At 53.8% G+C, this 24,718-nt stretch overlaps 2 protein-coding genes across 4 annotated transcripts in view; one reads left to right on the top strand and one right to left on the bottom strand.

Moving 5' to 3' along the window:
• The window catches only part of ENG (endoglin), a 33,227-nt gene extending 11,757 nt beyond the window's left edge, over nt 1-21,470 (top strand). The window contains exons 3-15 of one of the 3 annotated variants that reach the window (XM_032418762.1): nt 7,085-7,225; nt 9,690-9,852; nt 10,561-10,726; nt 11,015-11,141; nt 11,577-11,751; nt 11,961-12,103; nt 16,458-16,595; nt 16,823-16,861; nt 17,371-17,484; nt 17,782-18,033; nt 19,378-19,432; nt 20,448-20,549; nt 20,680-21,470. In XM_032418762.1, coding sequence (XP_032274653.1) covers nt 7,085-7,225; nt 9,690-9,852; nt 10,561-10,726; nt 11,015-11,141; nt 11,577-11,751; nt 11,961-12,103; nt 16,458-16,595; nt 16,823-16,861; nt 17,371-17,484; nt 17,782-18,033; nt 19,378-19,432; nt 20,448-20,549; nt 20,680-20,804 — 1,740 coding nt within the window. In that variant the 3' untranslated portion in view covers nt 20,805-21,470. Of the gene's footprint in view, nt 1-7,084; nt 7,226-7,937; nt 8,261-9,689; nt 9,853-10,560; nt 10,727-11,014; nt 11,142-11,576; nt 11,752-11,960; nt 12,104-16,457; nt 16,596-16,822; nt 16,862-17,367; nt 17,485-17,781; nt 18,034-19,377; nt 19,433-20,447; nt 20,550-20,679 lie in introns of those variants that run through there. The other 2 variants (XM_032418761.1, XM_032418763.1) reach the window with 2 other exon arrangements.
• A 95-nt stretch (nt 21,471-21,565) lies between these two features.
• FPGS (folylpolyglutamate synthase) overlaps nt 21,566-24,718 on the bottom strand; it is a 9,986-nt gene continuing 6,833 nt past the window's right edge. Inside the window, exons 13-15 of the mRNA XM_032418764.1 lie at nt 24,602-24,677; nt 23,755-23,821; nt 21,566-22,747 (exon numbers count right to left, since the gene is read on the bottom strand). Coding sequence (XP_032274655.1) covers nt 22,338-22,747; nt 23,755-23,821; nt 24,602-24,677 — 553 coding nt within the window. The 3' untranslated portion in view covers nt 21,566-22,337. The remainder of the gene's footprint in view (nt 22,748-23,754; nt 23,822-24,601; nt 24,678-24,718) is intronic.

The raw sequence follows: 24,718 nt of genomic DNA, 5'->3' as shown, positions 1-24,718 counted from the left end.
GCGCGTGGGTGGCAGCTGTCTCAGCAACCAGCCCCAGCCCTCCCGACCTGTGGCTGCTGTCTTCCAACCCTGGCCCGCAGAAACGGCTTTCCCGTCCACCCCTGCATAGCCTCCGCATCCTCAGATTTCCTGTGGGTGGGCGGCAGATGAGCTGTGGCAGCCAAGAGGCTCAGGGAAGAAAGGTCCGTGGCAGACAGATGAGAGGGCCATTGGGCAGGGGCTCTATCTCGCTGGGTCCCCAAAGGGCAGGCCGGAGCCTGGATTCCGGGAGGGGGCCCGGGGTCACATCCTGACCCGCGGAGACAGGAAACCAGCCTGGTGTCTCAGCGATTCCCGTCAGACTGACTGCACGGGTCTGCTGTCTTCCTTACAAGCCCCAGGCAGCCGGGCCAGAGCTGGGGCAGCCGCTGATTCACCCCACTTCTGGGCAAACCCGGGGAGCTGAGGACACCCCACCCACCTCCAAGCAGATGGAAGCTGCTGGGCTCTTGCACTGACTCATTCCTGACCAGAGGGGCAGGCAAGGCGGCTCAGGCAGAGAGGAAGAGCAGGAGGGGCCCGGGGCTCCCCCAGACTGTCCTAGGAGGCTGTGAAGGGCTCTGGAGGGCAGTGTCGCTCTCAGACCTGGGCAGTGGGGGCCCCTGTTCAGGCCCCACAATTAATGGCCCTTCTCTGGCCCTCTTCCAGTTGCACTCCTCACCCCCCCCCCCCCCACCCCACCCCGGGGATAGGGTATCTGCAGGGCCAGAGGGACATGCCCACGCGGAGCCTGCACCTGTCGCCTGAGTCCATGCTCTGGGTCCCTGGACTCCAGAATTCCCTGCCCATATATGCTGAGCCTCCTTCCTGGGCTGCGTGGGGCTCTTTCTTGTCCCATCCTCTAGAAGGGGGCACTGCATGGCTGGAGGAAGGTCTGCCACACCTAAAGGCTGGGCAAGGCGACTACGTGAAGGGGGCAGGCATGGCAGAGCGTGGGCATTTGGGCTGGGTCGCCCACATCCGTACTCATGAAGAGAAGGAGGTGAAAAGAAAGGAGGGTGGGCTGGGAGCTGGGGGCTGCCATCTGTATTCTTATCCCAGGCCTTGCTGATATGAGGGGCAGGTTCGGTGGAAAGGCCTGGATCGGGGGCCCAACAGGCTGGGCAGGGCTGATGTCTGCTGTCTCACTGCTGTGTCCCCCGTGTCCAGCTCAGGGTCAGTCTGGAAGTCACGATCGGGTAGTTGGGTGGATGGATGGATAATGGAAGGAAGGAAGAGAGGGAGGGAGGGTGGGAGGAAGGAAGGAGAAATATACATGCGCGTGAGCATTTGCTGAGGGACTCTCCCCATGGGGTTAGTGGTGGCACTCGCTGTTCATCTCTGGTTGTTGAGGGGTGTTAGTTCTCTGCCAAACTCCTGGAGGATAGAGTTGTGCCTACTTCCTGTGCCCCTTCAAGAGCACAGAAACCCTAGGCTGGGCCCCCAGCACTGGCCTCTCAGAATCACAAATGAACAGGGGAGGGGGAAGAACATGGGCTGACCAGGGGCCCTCAGCTGGGGAAAGCAGCACGTCTCTTCTGGGAGGTTCTGGAAGCCCACTCAGTGTCCACTTGGCTAGAGACCATGACTCTGGGATGCCAAACATGGGGACCCCAGGAGGCAGGATAAAATCCAGGGGCCACACGATACTAGAACACCGCTGAGCCCAACTCCTCAGTACCCAGATGGGGAGACCGAGGCCCAGAGAGGGGATGCCACAGTGAGGCGTGGCTTCAACATGTTCCAGTTCTCACTAGCTGCTGCCCACCCTTAACGCCAACCTCGCCAGCCCCCAGGCCATGGCACTCCGCTGGGTGAGTGGGCAAGGAGGGAATCACAGGTCATGCGAGCCGAGTCTATTGCTGTATATTTAGCTGGGCACCGGGCGCCCCACCTTGCAGGCAGCATCTCACTGAATCCTCACAAGTCTATGAAGTGGGCGTATTTCTCAGCCGGTTTTCCAGACCAGGAAACTGAGGCCCAGAGAGGAATAGTGACTGCCCAGGGTCACAGGTTAATGACTGAGCCCACATTTGAATTCAGGTCAGTCTGGCTTTGACCCCTTGCCCCTGCCATCCTGCCTGTATGTATCATCTGAGTCTGCTGCCTGGGCAGAGGGACGGCTGGCTCCAATCTGGCCGGCTCCAGTCTGGCCCTCGGAGGGTGGGGGCTGCAGGCAGCCCCAAGGCTCCACTCCTAGAAGAATTGCTGGAAGCAACTTTCTATAAGTGGCTACTAGTGTTCAGGGCCTCCTCACCGAAATCCCCCCTTCCCGCCACCAACCGCTGGGCCAACAATGGTATCTCTGGGACACTGGCACAAAAATAGAAACTCGGTCTCCTGCCCACCCACTCAGGGAAGGGGCGGGGGTAGGCCTGAACTGGCCCAGGTCGGAGCTGGGAGTGAGGGGCCGGCCGGCCTGCCTACCTACCTCGGCTGGGCTCCCAGAATTCCCAGGATGCCATTCGGAAGACTGGGAGCTTAGAGGGGGCGGGCAAGGCAGACCCCTTGCTTTGCCTCTGGGCTCCGGGCTGGGGGGAGGGGGCGGGAGGGAAGAGGGAAGTCAATGTGCGTATGAGTGACTGTGGTGATGAGTCAGGGCCATGGGATGGAAATGTTTGCTGTGGAAACCCAACTGGGGTTTTCTGGTAACCAGCCGGCCTCAGCTAGGTCCGGGAGCTCAGAGACCCCCGGGGGGCCCAGCTTTCCTGCCTCCCCGAGCTTGCACACTGCTCACTTGCTGCGTGTCCCCGCCCCATGGCTGCCCCTCCCTGGGCCTCAGCCCCCACCCACTTTCTGCCCCCAACTCTACCAGGAGGGATGCGGTGACGACTGAGTGATGGGTGAGGAGCTGAATGTCGTGATAAATGTGCCCACAAAGTTCCAGTCTCCTCATGCCCTCACTCTTGGCATGACCCGGCACTGACCTCCACTTCTCTTCTCTAACTTCCTTTATCTAGAGCCCCACCGGGTATCTGTTCCCAACCCTGTCCTACCAAGTGGGGAGACTGAGGTACAGAGGAATAGGGACAGTTGCCGAGCAGCAGCAAGAATGGAGGTTCACAGGGCTCTTTGCTGTCAGCTCCGAGGCCGTGCTCCCTGCTGCTCTGTCACCCGCAGTGCTCTCGGCCTGTGGATGCCCACGAAGGGGCAGAGGATGGACCTCATCCACTGCAGCCCGTCAGCAGCATCTCCAGACCCCAGCGCCCATCTCTTCACTGCGTGGGGGGCCCCAGAGGTCACTCCCCTGGGTGAGGACAGCTAGATGGGGCCGGACAGTGATGAACTGTAGGGAAGTCCAGAAGAATAGGGTTGAGAGGAAGACATGGCCCAGGAGAGGTCTAGGGGCTGTGGGCTCCACTCTGGTCCCCGACTTCGCCCCCAGCAGATCCCTGGGTAGTTTCCCTCCCTGAGCCTCAATTGCTGCATCTGTAAACTGGGAGGATACCTGACTCTGCTTCAGTGAAAACCCATGTAACACGCTCAGTCCAGGGCCAGGCACGGATTAGGTTGAACCATGTGAAATTACTGATATTCAGTTGTTGTTTTTTTTGACAGCTTTATCCAGATAACGTTTGCCCATTTAGAGTGTACAATTGAATGGTTTTTAGTAGATACACAGGGTTGTGCAATCCTGTTCGATTGTTCAAGCTAACAGTACATACACAATCAGGGTAAGAAGGTGGGGGCAGGTCCATTCTCAGAGATTCTCAAAGATTCTCATTCTCCAGGATTCTGGCAGGTCGGCTGTACTGGGTCTTTTCCAACACCACCGAGGCGGGTCTCCCTCTGCTCAGGTTAATTTCAGGTCGTCTGCCAATTATACTTCAATTTTTATTTATTTATTTATTTTTTAAAGATTTTAATTTATTTATGAGAGAGAGAGAGGGAGCGAGCACACAAACAGGGGAAGCGGCAGGCAGAGGGAGAAGCAGGTTCCCTGCTAAGCAAGGAGCCCGATGCGGGACTCAATCCCAGAACCTTGGGATCATGACCCGAGCCGAAGGCAGACGCTTAACTGACTGTGCCACCCAGGCGTCCCTATACTTCAATTTTTAAATAAATTAATGAATTAAATGAAAACTTCAGATAATGATCATAATCCTGGAACAAAACATCAGTTGTGACATTTAGCTTTGTATTTCATGTTTTACCAAAATATATTAAATCCAGTATTTAATTTTTAAATACTGTGTTTAGAATGCATGAATATTTCATTTTTTTTTTTAAGTTTTATTTATTCAAGTAACCTCTACACCCAACATGGGACTCGAACTCATGGCCCTGAGATCTAGAGTTGCACGCTCCTCCGGCCAAACAGCCAGATACCCCTAGGATGCATAAATGTTATTAAAAATTGATTTAAGGGGCGCCTGGGTGGCTCAGTCGTTAAGCATCTGCCTTCAGCTCAGGTCATGATCCCAGGGTCCTGGGATCGAGCCCCGCATTAGGCTCCCTGCTCGGCGGGAAGCCTGCTTCTCCCTCTCCCACTCCCCCTGCTTCTGTTCCCTCTCACTGTGTCTCTCTCTGTCAAATGAATAAATAAAATCTTTAAAAATAAATAAATAAATAAATAAAAATAAAAATTGATTTAAAAAGATGTTTCTAAAACCAAAAGTTCAGGCGCCTGGGTGGCTCAGTTGGTTGAGCAACTGCCTTCGGCTCAGGTCATGATCCTGGAGTCCCTGGATCGGGTCCTGCATTGGGCTCCCTGCCTGGCAGGGAGTCTGTTTTGCCTTCTGACCCTCCCCTCTCTCATGTGCTCGCTCTCTCTCTCATTCTCTCTCAAATAAATAAATAAAATCTTAAAAAAAAAAAAAAGAAAACCAAAAGGTTATAAAACCCATTAGAAAACTCTAATTAATAAAAAATGTGAACTTACAAAACATAAATTTGAAACCTATATTATCGTTCCATAAATTCACGTAAAAATAGTGATCCGAAGATAGGCAACATCAATAGCTCACTAAAATAAAAAAGTTACTTGTAAAACATTGAAAATGAAATCACATTATTCGCTCTTTTGTTTTAAAGAGCAAAGTTACAAACAAAGAGTGACTCTGGTATCATTACTGACTAATGGAAATATTTCTGGGCAGATTTTTCCAGTGGCTGAAACACTCTCTCTTGGCTCTATGACATCAGCTGGGGAAATGTCCAGGAGATCATTGGAAGTGAAATCTAAAACTTTCCACTGATGTCTTCATCTTGAAATACCTCTCTCCTTTTTGATAAGTGTGAGGAGATTTGGGGGGTCAAGTTTTCTCTCTGTTGTAGAGGCTGCCTGCTTCAGAGAGCCACTGGAGCTCATTGCTCTCCGTGGAGTGTTTCCATTCGTCTTTGTCCTCATGAGTCTGTGGCAGGGCTTCCGACGTCTATCCCTGCCTGTCCGCTGGTTCAGAAAGTCTTTGAGCAGAGCTGAGGTTGTTCTTTTTTCTTTTCTTTTCTTTTCTTTTCTTTTCTTTTCTTTCCTTTCCTTTCCTTTCCTTTCCCCTTTCCTTTTTCCTTTCCTTTCCTTTCCTTTCTTTCCTTCCTTTCCTTCCTTTCTTTCCTTTCTTTTTTCTTTCTTTCTTTCTTTTTCTTTCTTTCTTTCTTTCCTTCCTTCCTTCCTTCCTTCCTTTCTTTCCTTTCTTTCCTTCCTTTCCTTCCTTTCTTTCATTTCTTTCCTTTCTTTCAAGATTTATTTATTTATTAGGGCTCCTGGGTGGCTTGGTTGGTTAAGCATCCTCTCTCTGTCTCTCAAATAAATAACTAAAATCTCTTAAAAAATTATTTATTTGAGAGAGAGCACAGCGGGAGGGTCAGAGGGAGAGGGAGAGAGAGACTCTCAAGCCAGACTCCATGCTGAGCACACAGCCCGACGCAGGGCTTGATGTCACAACCCTGAGATCGCGACCTGAGCCGGAACCAAGACTTAGACACTTAACCAACTGCACCCCCCGGGCGCCCCTGAGGTTGTTCTTTCAATAGAGCTTTGCCTTGGGGATCGCTGTGTCCTTTTCCTTCTAGGGAATGAGGAGGTGTAGAAAAATGTTGGGGGGCCATATTGTCAGAGCAGAGGCCTGCCCGATCCACATCCTAGCTGTATGCATACTTGCTGTGTGATCCTGGGCAAATGACTTCACCTCTCTGTGCCTCATTTTCTCATCTGTTAAGTGAGAATAAGGTTGTTGTGAGGATTAAATGAGTCAATATGTAAAGCACTTAGAAGAGTCCTAGCACATAGCGAGCACTATGCAAGGGTTAGGTTTTATTATTCCTGTGGATGTGGTTGTGGTGGTGGTTATGAAGGCGTTCTAAATGCACACACCATGATAAATTAACCCTTTTCATGCGGTAGGTATTTGTCAGGAGGTAATGATTTCAAGTTCACAGTCTTATATCAAAATGATGGTATTACATCAACAAAAACATGGGCATTTTAGTACTTTAAACTAGGAAGGCAAACAGGAATGCAGGAAACTGGGAAGGGGTTGATGCCTCGACACGTTGCCTAGGACCAGAGAAAGGGCACAGGGTACCATCCAAGTCACGCCGATGCTCCCAGGCCTGACATAGAGCAGGTGCGCCAGGGAACCGGCAAACTTTGATCTACTGTTGGATAAAGTTCAGGCTTCTTGCAGTTTTTTAAAATCTCTGGATTTGATGAAACCAATTGCCTTCATCCATTCAGCAAATATATATTTTTTAAAGATTTTATTTATTTATTTGACAGACAGCGAGAGAGGGAACACAAGCAGGGGGAGTGGGAGAGGGAGAAGCAGGCTTCCCGCTGAGCGGGGAGCCCGATGCGGGGCTCGATCCCAGGACCCTGGGATCGTGACCTGAGCCGAAGGCAGACGCCTAACGACTGAGCCACCCAGGCGCCCCTCAGCAAATATTTTTTTAGCATCTCCCGCCGGCCAGGCACAGTGCTGGGCCCTGGGAGGCAGGGGCAGCCCAGTGTGGCAGGGAGAGAAGAGGGGAAGCTGCTGAGGAGTGAGTCTTTACTACTGATCCGGGTGGCTCAGCCTGCGCAGGCCTGACTGCTCTGTGTGTGTGTGTGTTTCTCCTGTCCCCACCCTAGGAGGTGTCAGAGCTGGAGCTGACTATCCAGAAGTCCAGGCAAAATGACACTCGGCCCCGAGAGGTGCTTCTGGTCCTCAGTGCAAACAAGAACATGCTCCTGCAGTTACAGGCCCCAGGAATCCCACTCAACCTGGCCTTCGTGAGTGTGTTACCTCCAACCGTGGCCTGAGGCTCTGGCCATGGGAGGCCCCTGCTGTCTGTCTCTGTGGGCCAAGCTCTCCTGCCCCAGCAGCGCTGCTTCTCTTTTTCATTCTGACATTATTCACCGTGACATTACTCACCCTGCCTGGTGAATCCCATGGGGCCCTGCCTGAGAGAACCCAGGCAGCAGGGTCTGGGGTGAAGAGTCCAAACCCAGATGTGGGAGTCAGGTTGATGGGCAACCCTGGCCAAGTCCAGTCCTCTTGCATAGCCGGTCTTCCCATCTGCCCAGTGGCAGAATCGGATCCAGTGACCTCCCATAAAGTAATCTTGTCACTGTCTTTGAAAAAGTTACAAGATATGTTTGAAAATATTTAAGTGCAAAGGAAAAGGAAACCTAACGATGTATTAATCGTGGCTATGGCGGGGACATGGGAATAGGAGAGGCATTTATTTATTTGTGCTTTATACTTCGTTGAATTTGCAAGATTTGCTCTAATGAACACGGCCTACATTGGAGAAAAAATATTTTGCAAAAATTCCAGTTTTAAGTGTCAGGCACGTCCACCAGAGAGAGGTCAACGGGCTGGGACCCACAGCAAGGGGTGGGGGCCAGGGCTGGAGGAGCTGGGGTGGCCTGTGGGCACTGCCTCCCCCACTGGAAGGCCCTGGGAGGTGGTCCCCAGATGCGAGCAGCTGCTGTTTACAGCCAGAGAAAGCAGAGGGCAGGGGTGGGGGCGGACAGCAAAGCTAACAAGAGGGAGAGAAACACCAGGAAAAATGGAACTAGGAAGAGCCAGCTTGTTGTGGGAGGGACAGATAGACAGGCACTCAGAGAGAGGAGGAGGAGAGCTGGGATCCAAAGACAGATCCAGACCCAGGGCTGCCTGGGAGACAGGCCCAGAGACGGAGAGAGGCTGGGGGTGGGGTGAGGAATCCAGGCTCGAAGCAGCACAGCAGAGACAGACGGACAGGGCCAGGGAGCCATGAACTGGACCAGCTCCATGTGGAACTTCCCTCTGTTCCCAGTGGGGTAAATTGAGGGCCCGTGGGGAGCCAGGGCTTGCCAGGGCTCCTCCTCCCCCTTAACTCTTCCCCCCGCTTCCCCTTCCCGTTCCTGGGCCCTGCAGGCAGGGATCTGAGCCCCAGTGGGGCCCAGGGTGACACAGGGAATATGAAACGCAGGGCAGGAAGGTCGCGGCAGCTGCTGGCTCTGGTCTGGGCCAGGCCTTCCTCCTCCTCAGAGCTAAGAATAGTCAGGCGATGGGGGTGGGGCACTGTCGGAGCTGCGGGGGGTGAGAAGGGGAGGTTACAGCCACCTGAAGGGGGGCGGGGACTCCACCAGAGGGGTCACAGTTGGGTTTGCAGCTTGGGCCTCCAGCCCTGACCCAGCACCGGGTGACTGACAAAACGCCTCGCCTTTAATCCCTGTCACATCCCCATTTTACAGATGATGACCCTGGGAGTCAGACTGGGTAAAGGTCCCTAACCTCCTCCCGCTCTAAAACACTGCCCAGCCCTTCCATCGTGGGGTCTGAGCTCCTCACCCAGGCGCTCATCACTTTGCCCCCTTACTTAAATCCTGCTCCATTCTAGGTGGACCATTCTATGGTATCTTGTCTACTGCCACTGCCAGGCAGTCCCCCTTAGTATCTAGCCTGAAGCCCTTATACTGCCGTTGCTTCAGAGCAATGCCCCTGGCTTTGAAGATGGAATGCAAAGGAACTCTGAGTCTGGGGCCCCGGTAGAACACCTCTTCCAGGAAGTCTTCCCTGTTTCCTTCCACCACGGTCTCTCCTTGAGGCCCGGGCAGTAGAGGCGGTGAGGTGCTAGAGTCACCCACATTCCCATCCCTGTGCATCCAGAGGCCTGTCTTGTTCCCTTGCTTCTGTTAAATAACATCCTCTGTCTTCTGGTGTTTCAAGTGACTTGAGGCAGGACTAGTTTCTGGATGGCAAGATCCCCCAGGGCAGGGACAATCCCCATTAGGCTTTCATTCATTCATTGATTCATCTGTTTCTCCTTCCCTTCCCTCCTCCCTCCCCTTGTGCAGGGAGCACCTGCTGGGTGCTAGGTGTGTGGGTAAAGCTGACGTGTCAGGAGAGTCAAGTATTTCCCAGTGCCTACTATGTGTCCGGCACCATGCGGGATAGGCAGGGCAGACGCTGTGTCTCACAGACCCTAGCCACATGATGTCACAAGTGTGGGTGGTATGAGTAAGACTGTGGAGGGGTGGGGAGGTGATGTTTGGACAGTTGGATGAACAAGGATGTGTCTCCGTCCGGCACCAGGTGTGGAAGGGCTCTGGGTTGACTTCAGATCTATCAACCTCAGCATTCTCAGCTCTGCCTCCTCCTCTCAGCCAACTGGCTGCCTCCCCAAATTACCTCCCAACCTCCTGAATGGGACAGAGGGGGCTCGGGCCCAGGAACAGCACCCTGAGCCCTGCTGTGTCTTCCTAGAACCCCAAACTGATCTTCCAAGGGCACCCAGGAGTCAATACCACACAGCTGCCACCCTTCACCACCCAGAAGCAGTTCCTCGACTGGGCAGAAACGAAGGGCCCCATTGCATCTATCGCTGAGCTGAACGACCCTCAAAGCATCCTCCTCCGTCTGGACCAAGGTCAGCTTCCCCCGCAGCTTCTCTGGGCTCAGCACTCAGCTCTGAAGAAATGTGAATTCTCCTGGCCCATTCTCAGATGTGGACACCAAGGCTCCAAAATGGGATGTGATTTGCCCCAGGTCACATATAACAAGTCCATGCTCTATGGGGACAGTAATTTTTGGCCTAGAAAGCAGCACTTTTATTTATTGCGCACCTACTATGTGCTCAGTCCTATGCTAGGCATTTGGGGACTCTGTGCAGACAGACCCAGATCCTGCCGTTCTGGAGCCAACACTGGTGAGGAGATGACAGCAAATATGTACACAGATGAATAATTCCATAATTCCATAATAGTTGAATAATTACAATTCCATATAGTAATTCCAAAGTAATTCCATAATTTCAAAAATTCCATAATTTCCGGTCATGGTAAATGCCATAGGAAAGAGAAAAGTGAGGTGATGTGCTGGTGGTCGCAGGGTTGCACACCTAACACGTGCCATGGGTTCGTGCCTTTATTAACCCTGTGTCCACAGGCCAGGGGGCTTGCCCCCAGTCACATGGCAGTAAGTGGTGGAGGGGAGATTTCAATTCAGGTCCTCCCAGGCACCCCACTTCTTTGCTGCTCCATCCTGCCCACCTCCCCCTTTACTGTGGGTGAGGGTGGGCCTCTGTATTAGTGCCAGGCTTTTCAGGGAGGGAACTGAGGTGTGCTTGTCCCCACAGCCCCGAGGGTACCATCCTCCTGCAATCCGGAACCCCTCACGGACATGGGCCACACTCTTGAATGGAGCCCGCTCACTCGCGCCTCTGTCCGGGGCTGCCATTTGGAAGGTGTGCCTGGCCACAAGGAAGCGCACATCGTGAGGGTCCTGCCAGGCACCGAGACCGGGTAAGGGTGCCCGCCCCCGCCCACATCAAGCCCCGCCCACATCAAGCCCCGCCCATCCCTGGCTCGGTAAGAGTGTCGTTGCCACCACCTTAGCTCTGGGGCCCGCCCCTGCTGGCCAAGCCCCGCCCACTTCCGCGCCCCGCCCGCCGGCCGACAGTGACCAGGTGAAAGCGCTCAGCTGCTGCCCACCTGACCGCAGGCCTAGTCCCCGCCCGACCAGTCTCCATCAGGCCCCGCCCAACCCCACATTCCTGCCCCACGCTGACGCCAGGGTCATTCTCCCCGCAGGCCCCGGACAGTGACCGTCAAGGTGGAGCTGCGTTGTGCTTCAGGGGATCCCGACGCTGTGCTTATCCTGCAAGGTCCATCCTACGTGTCCTGGCTCATCGACGCCAACCACAACATGCAGATCTGGGTGAGTCTTGCTCCGCGACCCAGACAGCCGGGCACAGGCCTCGCCAAGGCTCTCCGGAGAGAAAACCCAAACTCCCGGCATCAGCACCCCAGCCCTGAGCCCTTACACACCCACCCCCTTGCTCTGTGCACTAGCTATTCTTCAAACCTTCACCCAGATGGTACCTCCTCCACGAAGCCTTCCATCATCCCCTAGGAAGGCCCCTACCCCAGCCCACAGGGCCAGGGAAGATTCCTGGAGAAGCGAACCCCAGGCTGGTTTGAAGGACAAGCAGGAGTCGGTAGATGAGGGGAGGTGGCCCAAGGGGAGGAAACAAGTAGGAGCAAAGGATAGAGTGGCACCGAGGCCTGGCATAACCGTGGCTGGCCCTGGTGGCGCCCCTGCCAGGCTGCATGCCCCCCTGACTGTGTCTGTGGCTCCCTGCTCTGTCATTAGACCACTGGTGAATACTCCTTCAAGATCTTTCCAGAGAAGAACATCCGTGGCTTCGTGCTCCCGGATACACCCCAAGGCCTGCTAGGGGAGGCCCGGAGACTCAACGCCAGCATGGTAGCGTCCTTTGTGGAGCTCCCTCTGGCCAGTGTCGTCTCACTGCAGGCCCACAGCTGCGGTGAGCACCCTCTTCCCTTCCTTTGCCCTCTCCTGGGATCAGTGGCCTTGGGACCGCTGTGTGAGCAGGGTGCTTGCGGCAGCCGGCGGGAACCCCATCTTCCCCGCCTGCAGGCGAGGACAGTGAAAGTCGCTAGTTAGGGAAGCACTCGGTGCCCGGTGCCCAGGGAGCGCTCAGTGACTTGCCTGCCGGCCTCTGCTGCCCGGCAGGTGGTGGGCCGCAGACCTCTCCCCCACCCGTCCGGACCACCCCTCCCAAGGAGAGCTGCAACCAGGAGCTGCTCCTGTCCCTGATCCAGCCCAACTGCTCCAAAGATGTCATGACTGTGGTGCTCAAGAAAGATCTCATCTCGGTAAGGGAACCCCTGGGGACGTGGGTAGCTGGTCCTTCCTTTAGGCCAAGAGTCTTGGGGTCCTGACCCAGGCAGGGAGACAAATCCCATCCCTCTGCAAGCCTCAGTTCTTCCACTTGTGAAATGGGTTTGATAATGGTAACTGCCGTGCAGGAAGAATTAAATGAGGTCTGACACGCTAAGCCAGATGTGGTGCACAGTAAGTGCTCAGCAAACAGGTACTAGTCATCATTAATTAATCCTAAATGCAGGCTGAGCCCGGCGGGCACTCAACACAATATCTATACAGTATGATCTCTGCCCGACTGAAGAACAAGGGTATTTACTATAAGAATAACACTGGATTTAATTTTTATTTTTTTAAAGATTTTATTTATGGGGTGCCTGGGTGGCTCAGTCATTAAGCGTCTGCCTTCGGCTCAGGTCATGATCCTGGGGTCCTGGGACCGACCCCGCATCGGGCTCTCTGCTCTGCGGGAAGCCTGCTTCTCCCTCTCCCACTCCCCCTGCTTGTGTTTCCTCTCTTGCTGTGTCTCTGTCAAATAAATAAAATCTTTTAAAGATTTTATTTATTTATTTGACAGTCACCATATAATGGGCACTCTTCTGTGTCTCGCTTGTTACACTCAGTGTTACAGCTTTGAGGTTTAACTGTGGTGTTGTGTGTATTTATTCATTTTATAAATGAGCTACCGTTCATTTATCCATTCTACTGTTGAGGAGCATTGCGGTTGTTTCCCATTTGAGGCGAGTAAGAATAAACGGCTGTGTACCTTCCGGTACAAGTCTTAGGTTGACATAAACACTCATATCAATTAGGTACATGCCCCGAGGCGGAGCCGCTGGGTCGCTGGGCAGGCAGAGGTTTAGCCAAATAATTTCGGGAAGCAGACGGACCAACCAATCCCCAGTCCACTCGTCATGTAGGAAACGAGAGCAATTTTTTGAACTTTTTATTTGGAAATGATTTTAAGCTCACAGAAAAGTTGTAAGAATGAGAATAGTACAAACAGCCCACTTGTACACCCTTTGCTCAGATAAAATTATTTCATATCATGGGGAGATATATATATCTACACACAACCATTTGCATGCATATCGCAAGAATGTATAGATAGAAACACATAACGTAGGATTATATGTGTATGTGTGTTATATGTTATAACATTCACACATGCATGGGTATGTATATATGCTTCTATATAACTTGTCCTGACTGATTTAAGCATAGACTTTATACCTCATGGTTCTTTATATATAAAGACTCCAGTGTGTATTTCCTAAGCATAGGGATATTCTCCTACATAACCACAGTACAGTTAGCAACTTCGGTGGAATTAAGGTTGATTCAATAGTTTTATTTAATCTACCACTCACATTTTTTTTTTTTTTAAGATTTATTTATTTATTTGAGAGAGAGAGAGAGCACAAGCAGGAGGGGTAGAGGGAGAGAGAATCTCAAGCAGGGTCTACTCTGAGCATGGAGCCTGACACAGGGCTTGACCTCACGACCCTGAGATCATGACCTCAGCTGGAACCAAGAGTCACCCCCTCAACTGATTGCGCCATCCAGGCGCCCCAACCACTCATTTCTTACTGTGTGTTTTTTTCTAAAGATTTTATTTACTTGACAGAGAGAGAGACAGCGAGAGAGGGAACACAAGCAGGGGGAGTGGGAGAGGGAGAAGCAGGCTTCCCGCTGAGCAGGGAGCCCGATGTGGGGCTCAATCCCAGGACCCCAGGACCATGACCTGAGCCACAGGCAAATGCTTAACGACTGAGCCACCCCCACCCACGTGCCCCAATGCTGGTTTTTTTTTTTAATGTGAAAAATTAGAAAAGAAATCTCAACCTTCCTTCCCAAAGACCGTGGCTACCAATATTTTAGTGTGTTTCTTTCTGGAATGTGTCCTCTGTGTATTTCTTATATGGTGTCATCATCTCCAATGCACTTGTCTCCTGCTATATTCACTTACTGTATTTTTAGAACTTTGACATATGTACTTAATGCCGCTTTAATCACAAATTATTTCATCATATTGGCATGCTATAATTAACTCCTCCCTTGTTAGACATTTAGGTTGCTTCCAATTGTGCGACATTATAAATACACAGAAAATATCACCAGGCATTCTTTATGTAGGATTGTTTTCTTAGGCTAGATTTCCACATTCGTGAGATTGCTGGGTCAGAATGCATGAATATTCTGTAAGTTTTGATACATGTTGCCAACCCGCTTTCCAAAAGAGAATTCCAATTTTCACTGCCAATTTAGGAGAGCACTTTGATTTCTCTCTCCAGACTATTATCTTTGTTTAAAAAAAAGAAAAAATCTTTGCTGGGACGCCTGACTGGCTCAGTGGGTGGAGCATGCAACTCTTGATCTTGGGATCATGAGTTCAAGCCCCACGTTGGGTGGCAGAGTGTGCTTAAAAAATAAAAATTTAAAAAAAGTAATAGAATTTTAAAAATTAAAAAAACCTTTGCCAACGTGAGAGGTGGGACATGGTGTTCCATTCTTGTTTCAATTTATAATTCTTTGATTAGTAGTGAGTGTGGGCATGACTCCATGTGACTTATAATAACCTAAGGCTCTTTATCAACGTAGCTCAGTATTTTTCTTGATTTTTATAAGCATTTTACATGAAGAAAAAAAGTTGGGACCCTTCGTCCACCATTCTAATTTGAAATAATTTATCTTTATTCTAAAGTTTGGCTACAGTGATTTTTGTGTTTAGGGACATTTATTTTTATTTTTTTGTGAGTAAAGCGATAGAAGTTTATTAAGTGAAGATACAGAAAAAGCTCTCAAGAGTGAGAGGAGTCCCGATAGGGTTGCCCTTGTTTAGGGACATTTTAAAACATTGGGCCATCCTAGGTGCCCATCTTCCCCTGTGTGATTTCTCCGGGCCTGAGGCAGGAGATCTCAGCCAGAGCCTTGACAAATCACCCATGACCTCAGGGATCTTTAGAATGACACTTAAATCTATAGTTAAGTGCACATGGACATTTTTGGGGGCTGTGGGGTACAGGGGCGATATGAAGTATCACCTGTCTGCTACCCATCTCTTCTCCCCCTCTACCTCCATCTGGCCCGGCAGGTGCCAGGAAGTGGAGACCATGCAGGGTCAGCACTAGCCGGCATGACTGCTGCCCAGTCCAAATTAAAACAAAACAAAACAAAACAAAAAAAACCCTGCCATTTTCTCTGAGTACAGCATCCGTATAGAAGAAAATACAAAGAAAAGGGTCTGAACAGAATCACCCCAACATGGAACATTCTGCCCTCTCATTGACTTAAGAAATGGGGTCAGTGTGCAGAATTTGGATCCCAGGGTATGTGTCACTGGGGCTTCACCCAGAGTCATTTTTATTTGGTGGGCTGTTATCTCCTCAGGTGTTATCTACCTGAGGAGGAGCGCAGTGAGGGTGGCATTCTGGAGATGTGAGTTAGCTGGATTCAAGTGGGAACTCCAACAGCTCACTCAACTCAAAGACGCCAAGATTCTTCGATCCTAAGAGCGTGACTGAAAAATTCTAAGATTGATTCTACTAGGACAGGAGATGACAAACTGTGGCCCTCTGTGTGTTTTTGTAAATAAGTTTTATTAGCATACAGCCACACCCATCATTTACATATGTTCTATAGCTGCTTTCAGGCTCTGATGGCAAAGTTGGGTTAATTACAACAGAGACCACATAACCCACAAAACCTAACAGATTCACCATCCAGCCCTTTATTGGAAAAATTTGCCAACTCTGGATCTAAGAGTCTAGGGTTTTGTTTTTGTTTTTTTAGTTTATTTGAGAGGAAGAGAGTGGGGTGAGGGGCAGAGGGAGAAGTAGACTCCTTGCTGAGCAGGGAGCCCAATGCAGGGCTCCAACCCGGGACTCTAGGATTGTGACCTGAGCCAAAGGCAGACACCCAACAGACTGAGCCACCCAGGCGCCCCAGAGTCTAGGGTTCTGAGACTGGATTATGCTGGTGGGATCTCCATGCCCATGGGGCTGTGGGCAATGATTATATGTAGAACTCAAATGAATGTTTTTAATACATCTGCATTTATTCTAATTACACATATTAGGAGAAAAGTAGCAAATCAAGCTCATGCTGTCACAGATATTATTGCTTAGGACAAGGCTAAGTACAAAAGTGAGTGTAGTCCAGGAAAAGTATTATCTTAAATGGTGTAGTCTGATAAGATCTAACAAAAATGAAGAGGGGAGGAGAGGAATGGCTGTGATTCGGGAGCCCTGAGTTCGGTCAGTCCTTGGTGCTGGGGTGTGAGGGACAGGCTCCAGAAGGCCCCCTCACACCTCCTGACGCTGCCCCTCCACTCCAACCCTGGCCCAGACCCTGAGGTGCGCCATCACAAGCCTGACCTTCTCGGACCCCAGCTGCCAGGCTGAGGACAGAGGTGACCAGTTTGTCTTGCGCAGCACCTACTCCAACTGTGGCATGAAAGTGACAGAAAATGTGGTCAGGAATGAGGTAAGAAAAAGGGCGGGCAGGAAAGGGATCGGCCAGCTTAGCTGGTGCCTCCTTTACCTTCCAGGCCAGTGGGCCTTTGAGGGGGGGGGGTGTGGTGCTCAGTAGGAAGACAAGCTTATTAGCCATTGGTTGCCTCAGTCCCCGCATCCATAAAATGGGTGTGTTGGGTGGGATACCCTCTGGAGTACTTCCTGGCTCTGACCTGTTCCTTGGCTCTTTTCCTGCAGGTGGTGGTCAACCTCTTGTCAAGCTCATCACCGCAGTGGGTGAGATGGATGGTTACCATGCTAACCCGTCTGGTTCAGGGTCCTGGTGCCCCTTCCTGGCCTGGGAGGGGAGCGGGCCTCAGGAAACTCAGGCCCCGATCCCGGCAAGCCATGTTGTCTTCAGGGTGCCTCAGCCTCCCCTTTTGTACAAGGGGAGCAGCACTGTTTCGGGTTCCATTCTCAGCCTCTCAAGCCAGAAAGTTCTAGTACATACTGGCTGTGTGGCCTTGTACAAATCAGTGAAGCTTTCTGGACCCAAAGGCCGTCTCTGTAAACAGGGGCCTAAAAAAGGATCTCCGCCGTGGGGGTGCTTATGAGCAGTCACTGATAGGACACATGGGAAAGCATTCACCCAGGCCCGGCACAGAGCAAGTTCTTGATAGATTAGCTTTGTTTTAAAGGAGGGCCAGGCAGCAACCGGGGACCATGGCTCGTGCTCCCACCCCCACCCCTCACCTTTCTAGCCGGGTGCCCCCCGACTGACCACGCCCCCGTATCTCCCACAGAAGAAGGTGCACTGCATAAACATGGAGAGCCTCTCCTTCCAGCTGGGCCTGTACCTCAGCCCGCACTTCCTCCAGGTCTCCCACACCATCGAGCTGGGGCAACAGGGCTTTGTGCAGGTACGGGACTTGACCTCTCAGGCCCGCCCACTCTTGGGATTCTCAGCCTTTCCCTGCACCATTAGTAGAGGGGAGGTGTGCACCGGACCCCCCAGAGGAGGGAGCCGGCGGGGTACATGGCAGAGGGGAGGGACAGCACAGAGACACTGGGTGGAATGTCCCCTCCTCGTTTGCTCTAGGCGGACCCAGGGCTGTCCTTCCACCGCCAGGGTGGAGCCTCAGAATGAATCTAGCGTATTTCACGAGGGCAGCGCTGAGTAACTGACCATGCGCCGTCACTCTTACCTGCCCATGTAGGTGAGCATGTCCCCATCGATCCCGGAGCTCATGCTCCAGCTGGACAACTGCCACCTGGATTTGGGGCCTGACGCGGACACCGTGGAACTCATCCAGAGCCAGACCGCCAAGGGCAGCTGTGTAAGCCTGCTGTCCCCAGGCCCTGGTGGGGACGTGCGCTTCAGCTTCCTCCTCCGTGGCTACATGGTGCCCACACCCACGACTGGCACCCTCAGCTGCACCATAGCCCTGCGTTCGAGGAGCTTGTCCCCGGTGAGTGGGGCCCCAGCTTCAAGGGTGGCTTCGGGTCTAGGGTTTCCAGGAAGGGATGCGACAGCCCATGATGTGGGACCAGCTGGTAAGGGGCAAAACCAGACTGGTGTGTGGTTTCTGGTTACCAAGGCTACTCCTTCTGCCACCCTACAGCCTTCTGAGGCTTTGCTGTGTATTGGACATTAGTAGGATTTGCAGCTGTGTCCATCCATCCTTCCTTCCACTATCCATCCTTCCTTGCTTATCAATCCTCCCATCCATCCTTCATCCCTTTTTCTTTCTTCCATCCTTCATCCCTTTTTTTCTTCCATCCTTTTTTCTTCCATCCATTCATCCTTCTTTCCTTTTCTTCCATCCATCCTTCCACTATCCATCCTTCCAACCACTTATACTTCCACCATCTATCCCTCCATCCACTCATCCTTCCACCATCCATTCATCCTTTGCAGTCATCCTCCCACCCATCCTTCCATCTATCTATCCATCCATCCTTCCATCCACCCACCCTTTCTTCCTTCCATTCATCCTTCTACCATCCTTCCATCCTTCATGCCTTTCTTCCTTCCTTCCTTCCATCCATCCTTATCCCATCCCCCTCCCATCTGTCCTTTTCTTTCATCTATCCACAGTCCCTCTTTCCCACCCAGTCATCCATTCATAGTCCTTCCACCATCCCTGTCAGCCAGCCAGCCTCCTACCATCCCACCCAGTCATCCCTTGATCCGTCCACCCACGAATCCATGCACTCACCCATCTTTCCACGTGGTATAGTCACCAATGTCATTGTATTAAACAGGAGATCTCAGCAAAGAGGGTTAAGATAAAGGACACAAAATTCTGATTTTTCTCCTTCACCATCCAGTGGGGATCCCTGTCCTCAGGCACACAGCCTTGGACACACATCCCCAGGTCCTGGCACACACAAGGGTCTCCAGGATTAGAAACTTTTCTGGTTGTATGAAGCTAGGCAAGCCTTTGGGGCCACTCCTGAGTGGGTCTTCCCCTCTCAGTGAGCATGGGCCTCTGGGCTAACCTGACTCATCTCTCCCAGGTGTTCACAAGGGTCACAGATGCAGTGTAGAGTGGCCCTACAACCCTCATGGGATTCGGGAGCCTCCCAGGGAACATCCTAGTAGCAGCCAAGGGTTGTCCACCCAACACCCTCCCTCAGCATCGATCTCCCAGGACTTGCCCAAAGGCTCACAGCTAGAAAGTGGTGGGATAGGATCCAAAGCCAAGGCCCCAGGGCGGGTTGTGACAGGCCATGGTCACAGAGCCAGGAAATAAGCCCAGTCACTGCCTCCTGCAGGCTGTGCTATCCACCACTCTCTTTTCCTCCCCCAGGACGCCCACAGGACTATCTCCACGCGTCTGAACATCGTCAGCCCTGGCCTGCCTGGTGAGTCTCCCTAGGGTTCCAGTGGCTGAGGCCAGTGTGGGACCTGATGGGTGGCCCAGAGGGGTACAGCATAGACACATGCAGGGAGGACCCCAGAAAGAGCATCCCTGGGAGCAGGGGCAGAAGGGCCCCCAGCAGCATAGTGTAGGATCCATGCTGTTATCTTCTAGATAGAAAGCCTTTGCTCTTGACTACCCCATGGACCAGATCCCAGGCATCTAGGTTTTCTTAATCCCCAAATGCTAGCTGACCTTGCTTAGGGTGGGGGTAGAGGTCCTGGAATCAAATGAGGCAGAAGGCATGCTGGAGCCGGGCTGGCCTCACCTTCTTAAGGCCCCCAGTGTGGAGGATGCTCCTTCAGCCCAGCACCCTCCAGCCTCCTTTTTTATTCCCTGTGGGCCCAGGCCCCCACCAGGCAGAAAAGGTCACTGATACTGGGGGTAAAGGTCGGGGGCACCTGCTTCCTTGCCACCGTACCTGGGTTAGGATAGAGCCCTGACCCCAGCCCATGACCAAGAGAACAGGGCCAATTACCCCATTGCATCGATGGGAACTCAGTGTCCAAGGGGAAGCCCATAGTCACCCAGGAGTCAGGAGTGTGGATGGAATGAGGCCTGGGAAAACCCAAGAGCAGAGCTGAAGAGCCCTCAGAAGTACTCCGGCCCATTCCTACCATAGTAGGAATTCCTACCTACCCACTCCCAGGCCCCACTTACTTTTAGCTCAGATTATACCATCCATTCTCCCTAAAAGTGCATCTCCATCAGCCTTGGAAGGCAGAGGCATGGCCCAAAGGCCTGGCTGGGCGGATGGTCAGAACAGCCATGGCTCAGTGCCAGGCATGGGTGTGATGAATCCATCTGCTAGATGAGAAGACTGAGACCCAGAGAAGTCAGGGTCAGTGGCCGAGCTGGGACTGACGCCCAAACCTGTGCCCCTGGCCAGCACAACACAGTAGGGGACTAGGGAGGGGGCCAGAGCACTGACTGCAGCCATCCTTCCCTTGCGCGCACAGACAAAGGCCTCGTCCTGCCCGCTGTGCTGGGCATCACCTTCGGCGCCTTCCTCATCGGGGCCCTGCTCACCGCCGCGCTCTGGTACATCTACTCGCACACGCGTGAGTATCCCAGGCCCCCACCATGAGTGCTCAGGGTCCCTCTGCCACCATCACCAGGGGGGAGCCCGGGGGAGCCTCTGGGGGAGTGGGGAGCCCCGGCCGGGGCCCTGACCTCCGCCCCTGCCCCCAGGTCCCCCCGGCAAGCGGGAGCCCGTGGTGGCGGTGGCTGCCCCGGCCTCCTCAGAGACCAGTAGCACCAACCACAGCATTGGGAGCACCCAGAGCACCCCCTGCTCCACCAGCAGTGTGGCGTAGCACCCGGCCCGGAGACCTGCGGGCCCCCCAGCCAGCGCTCGCCCGGCAGCCACCAGCTGGGAACCACTGGCCATGAACTTATCCCGGGACCCCAAGCCCTCCACTCGACCAAGGATGGACCATGCCCTCTGCACCCACCCCTCCTGCCTCCCTCAGAGGCCTGCTGCCAGCGGGGGCACCAGCTCGGAACACCTTGGGGGTCCCCCCACCCCACCGAACCTTCAAACCCACTGGGCCCGGACTACGGCTGCCCAGGACCACGGAGAGAGAGAGAGACCACTGCCCTATAAGTCCACACTGTTGTAGAAACCGAGTCCCTGTAGTTTTCACCTGGATCCAGCACCTGGTGACCTGGGCTGGGTGGGAGGGAAGAACTCAAAACAGACTCACCCAGGCCTCCTGCACGGAAACAGAAGAGGGCCAGCCCAGAGCCACCTGGACCTGCTCCCAGCGGCCTCCACACCTGGCCTGGCACTACTCTGGCAAGGGAAACAGAAGCCTAGGGGTGCCCAGCCTGGGAAGAGGGGAGCCTAGCTCCTCCCGCAACTGTCACATGGGGACTCCCCCCGCTCCCGAGGCAGGCATCTGATGGGAAGTGGCCCTACTGTCTGTCTGGCCTGGACCCACCCCTATATACTCACCACCAATAAATTAGACCATGAAATCCATGCTGGGCTGGGCAGGGACAAGGGGTGGGAAGCCTAAAATGGGTGGGGAGGTGACAGCTCTGGGGTTAAATCCTGAATCTGCCACCGAATTGGCTACGTGACTGTGGCCAGGGACCGTGACTTGAGCCAGCCACAGTTCCCTCATCTGTCACAAGGTCTCTGGGGGGAGGTCTGTAAATCCGCGCCTGGCCTGTGGCCAACGGACCTGAGTCCAGTGTTCTGGCCGCAGACAGACCCCCTGAGGCTCAGGGGGTGGGGGTGGCTTGTCCCAGGCCCTACAGCCTGGGTTCCTCCCCTGTCCAGTTCCTGGACCAGCTGCAGCCCTCATGCCCCTATTGTGTGCTAACGGAGCTAGAGATTGAGTCGTTCAAACATTTTGCCATTTCCTTTTTTTAAGAAAGTTAAAGGCTTTAATTGACTCCAGCCATCCTCTGTCTCTAGTGGGCCCCAGGCAGGAGCCCTCTCTTCCCCAGAAGGCCACTAAGAGGTAATCTATCAACCAGCACCCAGCAGGACCCTAGGCCTGGCCAGGCAGCTCACATAGTGAGCTGGGCCGGAGCCAGGAGGCAGGCAAAGGTGGCAAGGGAGGTGGGCTGCATAGTCTGGCCTGCTACAACAGTGGGAGAACCAGGAAGCCCTCGGGCTGTCTCAGGAGGAAGGAGAGGCCAAAGGCACCCTAGGCTCAGAGGATGTCCCATCTTGGCCTCCCCCGCTCTAGCCCTCGATCTTGCTGCCCAGAGCCCGGGCCCCTGGGCCAGTCTGGACAGAATCAGAAAAGCCGACAACAAAAGGCACCTAACAGGAGTTCATGGAGAGCTGCAGGGCAGGCGTGGGAGAACCCCCATTTCCACCCCCACTGCCTGGGCTACTGGGACAGGGCAGGCTCCAGCAGCTTCAGGACGCCGCCCACCAGGTGCAAGCTGCCCGTGACCAGTACATGGATGGCGGCAGCCTCGCGGAGCACACCGGCCCCGCTGCCTGCCACAGGGTGGGCAAGGAGGCCCTGTGGGGGACTGGGTGGCTGAAAGACAGGGTCCCGGCCTTGGCTGATCCACTGCAGGGCGTGCGAGATGCAGCTGAAGACGAGGGAGCTGGTGCTATGGGTGCAGGGTGGGTGGGAAGCCAGCAGCGAGGATGTGGGCTCACCAGGCTCCGGGCTGGGGGGGCTCCAGAGGTCTGGGCTGGCCTGCGCCTCGGCCAGGTGGCTCCAGTACTGTTGGTGAGCGAAGCAACGGAGCAGCACCTGGTCCAGGGTCACCATGAAGTTCTGCTGGTCTGCGGGGCATAAGGATGGGCGCGTCAGCCACAGGGACCGGGGGGGGGGGGGGGGGGGGGGGGCGCTGTGAGCACCTGCTCAAAGCCAGGCCCTTGGGGCGCCTGGGTGGCTCAGTCGTTAAGCGTCTGCCTTCGGCTCAGGTCATGATCCCAGGGTCCTGGGATCAAGCCCCACGGTGGGCCCCTTGCTCAGCGGGAAGCCTGCTTCTCCCTCCCCCACTCCCCCCTGCTTGTGCTCCCTCTCTCGCTGTCTTTCTCTCTGTCAAATGAATAAAATCTTAAAAAAAAAAAACCAAAGCCAGGCCCTTTACCCGCACCATCGGGCCTCACAGTGGGCCGTGCTGGGAGGAAACGGAGACGCAGATGGGGACTTGCCGCCGGTCCCAGAGCTGGTGGGAAGCAGGGCCAGGCAGCTTAGCTCCAAAGCTGGGGCTTTTGCCCGCTGAACACATCTCCCCACCCTAGCTTCACTGCCTTCAACTGTAAAGCAGAGTCCGGCACGCAGGTGGGCATGAGTAGAATGCGGATTCCTGGACTCTCCCCAACTGTCCGATGTGGGGCCGGGGGATCTGCATTTTTTTTTTTACACTATTTCAAATTTTTTTGAACGTGACCCACAGTAAAAAATACACTTTATGATGGCAACTCAGTACTCCCACAGGTGTATACAAGTGTCTGGGACAGAACTGTCATAAAACAATACCTACCCTTCGTGCAAGGCATTTCATTTTAAAAATGCTGGTTTATACCCACTAAATTGATTGTAAAGCCATCGGTGGGTTGCAGCCCGCAGTTTGAAAACCATTCCCCGTCCCCCGCACCAGTAATTCTGTCCTGGTACCACGGTCACAATATCCAAAACGCACCAGAGTGTTTCTCTCTACAATAAACCTAGCTCCTTCCCTGGACCCCCTGTTTTGAAGCCCCCACTGTCACCATCAGAGCGGCCCACTGAAGGGCCTGCCACCCCCTGCCCACGCCCAGAGGCCATGCCTGTCACCTCTCACCTGCGTTGCCAGCACACGACACCTCCGTCAGGTTAGGGCAGAAAACAGCATAGTCAAACTGACAGGGCTAGGCCAAGAGGAAGAACTTGATGTCAGAGTCCCGAGAGGATGCCCCACCACCCCGACTTGCACAGAGCAGCCCCCCGGGCGCCCCCCCAACAACATCCCCATCTCTGGAGATGCCCCCACCCAGCTAAACTGCAGTGAAACTTTATAAACCCAGCCATAGCCCCTCAGCGGCCCGTCTAGCTCAGTATTCCCTGCAGGCCCGCAGCCTGGGCAGCACGGCCCACTGTACAGATGGGAACACTGAGGCTGGGGAAGGGGGACTTGCTTAAGACCACCCAGCTATCCAGGATGGGGAAAGGCTTTGTCTGCACAATGAGAGAGATGAACAGCTTCAGCCTCCTGGTCTGTGAAATAGGAAATGATCCCCAGGACCCACTTCGGCCCTGACAGCTAAGGGCACCTCAACTTCCCTGAGCAGAGAGGGGCCCCTACATGCTCTATTAACTCAGAAACTCCTTAAACCATCTCTGAAATGCCATCTCTTGTCTAGAGTCATATGCTAGTGGTTGAAGGGGCATGCCAAGCTAGTCCTATACCTTACGCCCCTACCTGGTCCTCCCTGTAACTCTGGGCTTCAGCTTGACCCCGCAGGATGAGGGCAGTGACCTACCTGGGCCTAGACCTCCCTACGAGCCCGGTGCCTTTACATTTAATCCTCACTACCGTTCAGGGAAGCCCCATTTCAGAGTCAGAGGCCCAGGGATTAAGGCACCTCTGGGGATCCCAAGGCCAGAACCAGGGGCCACCAGAACCCGACCACCCCCCAGCTGCCCCTCACCCGCAGCAGCTTCAGCAGGGCCGCGGAATCCCGGTCCCCGGTGGAGTTGAAGAGCAAGATGCGTACCTCAGGGCCGCTGGGGGGGGGGGGGGGGGGGGGGGGGGGGGGGGGGGGGGG

Source organism: Phoca vitulina, unplaced genomic scaffold, assembly GCF_004348235.1.
Source record: "Phoca vitulina isolate PV1807 unplaced genomic scaffold, GSC_HSeal_1.0 scaffold21, whole genome shotgun sequence".
Taxonomy (NCBI): Eukaryota; Metazoa; Chordata; class Mammalia; order Carnivora; family Phocidae; genus Phoca; species Phoca vitulina.
The sequence above is the reverse complement of the archived record's forward strand: the minus strand, read 5'-3'. Positions and strand labels throughout refer to the sequence as shown.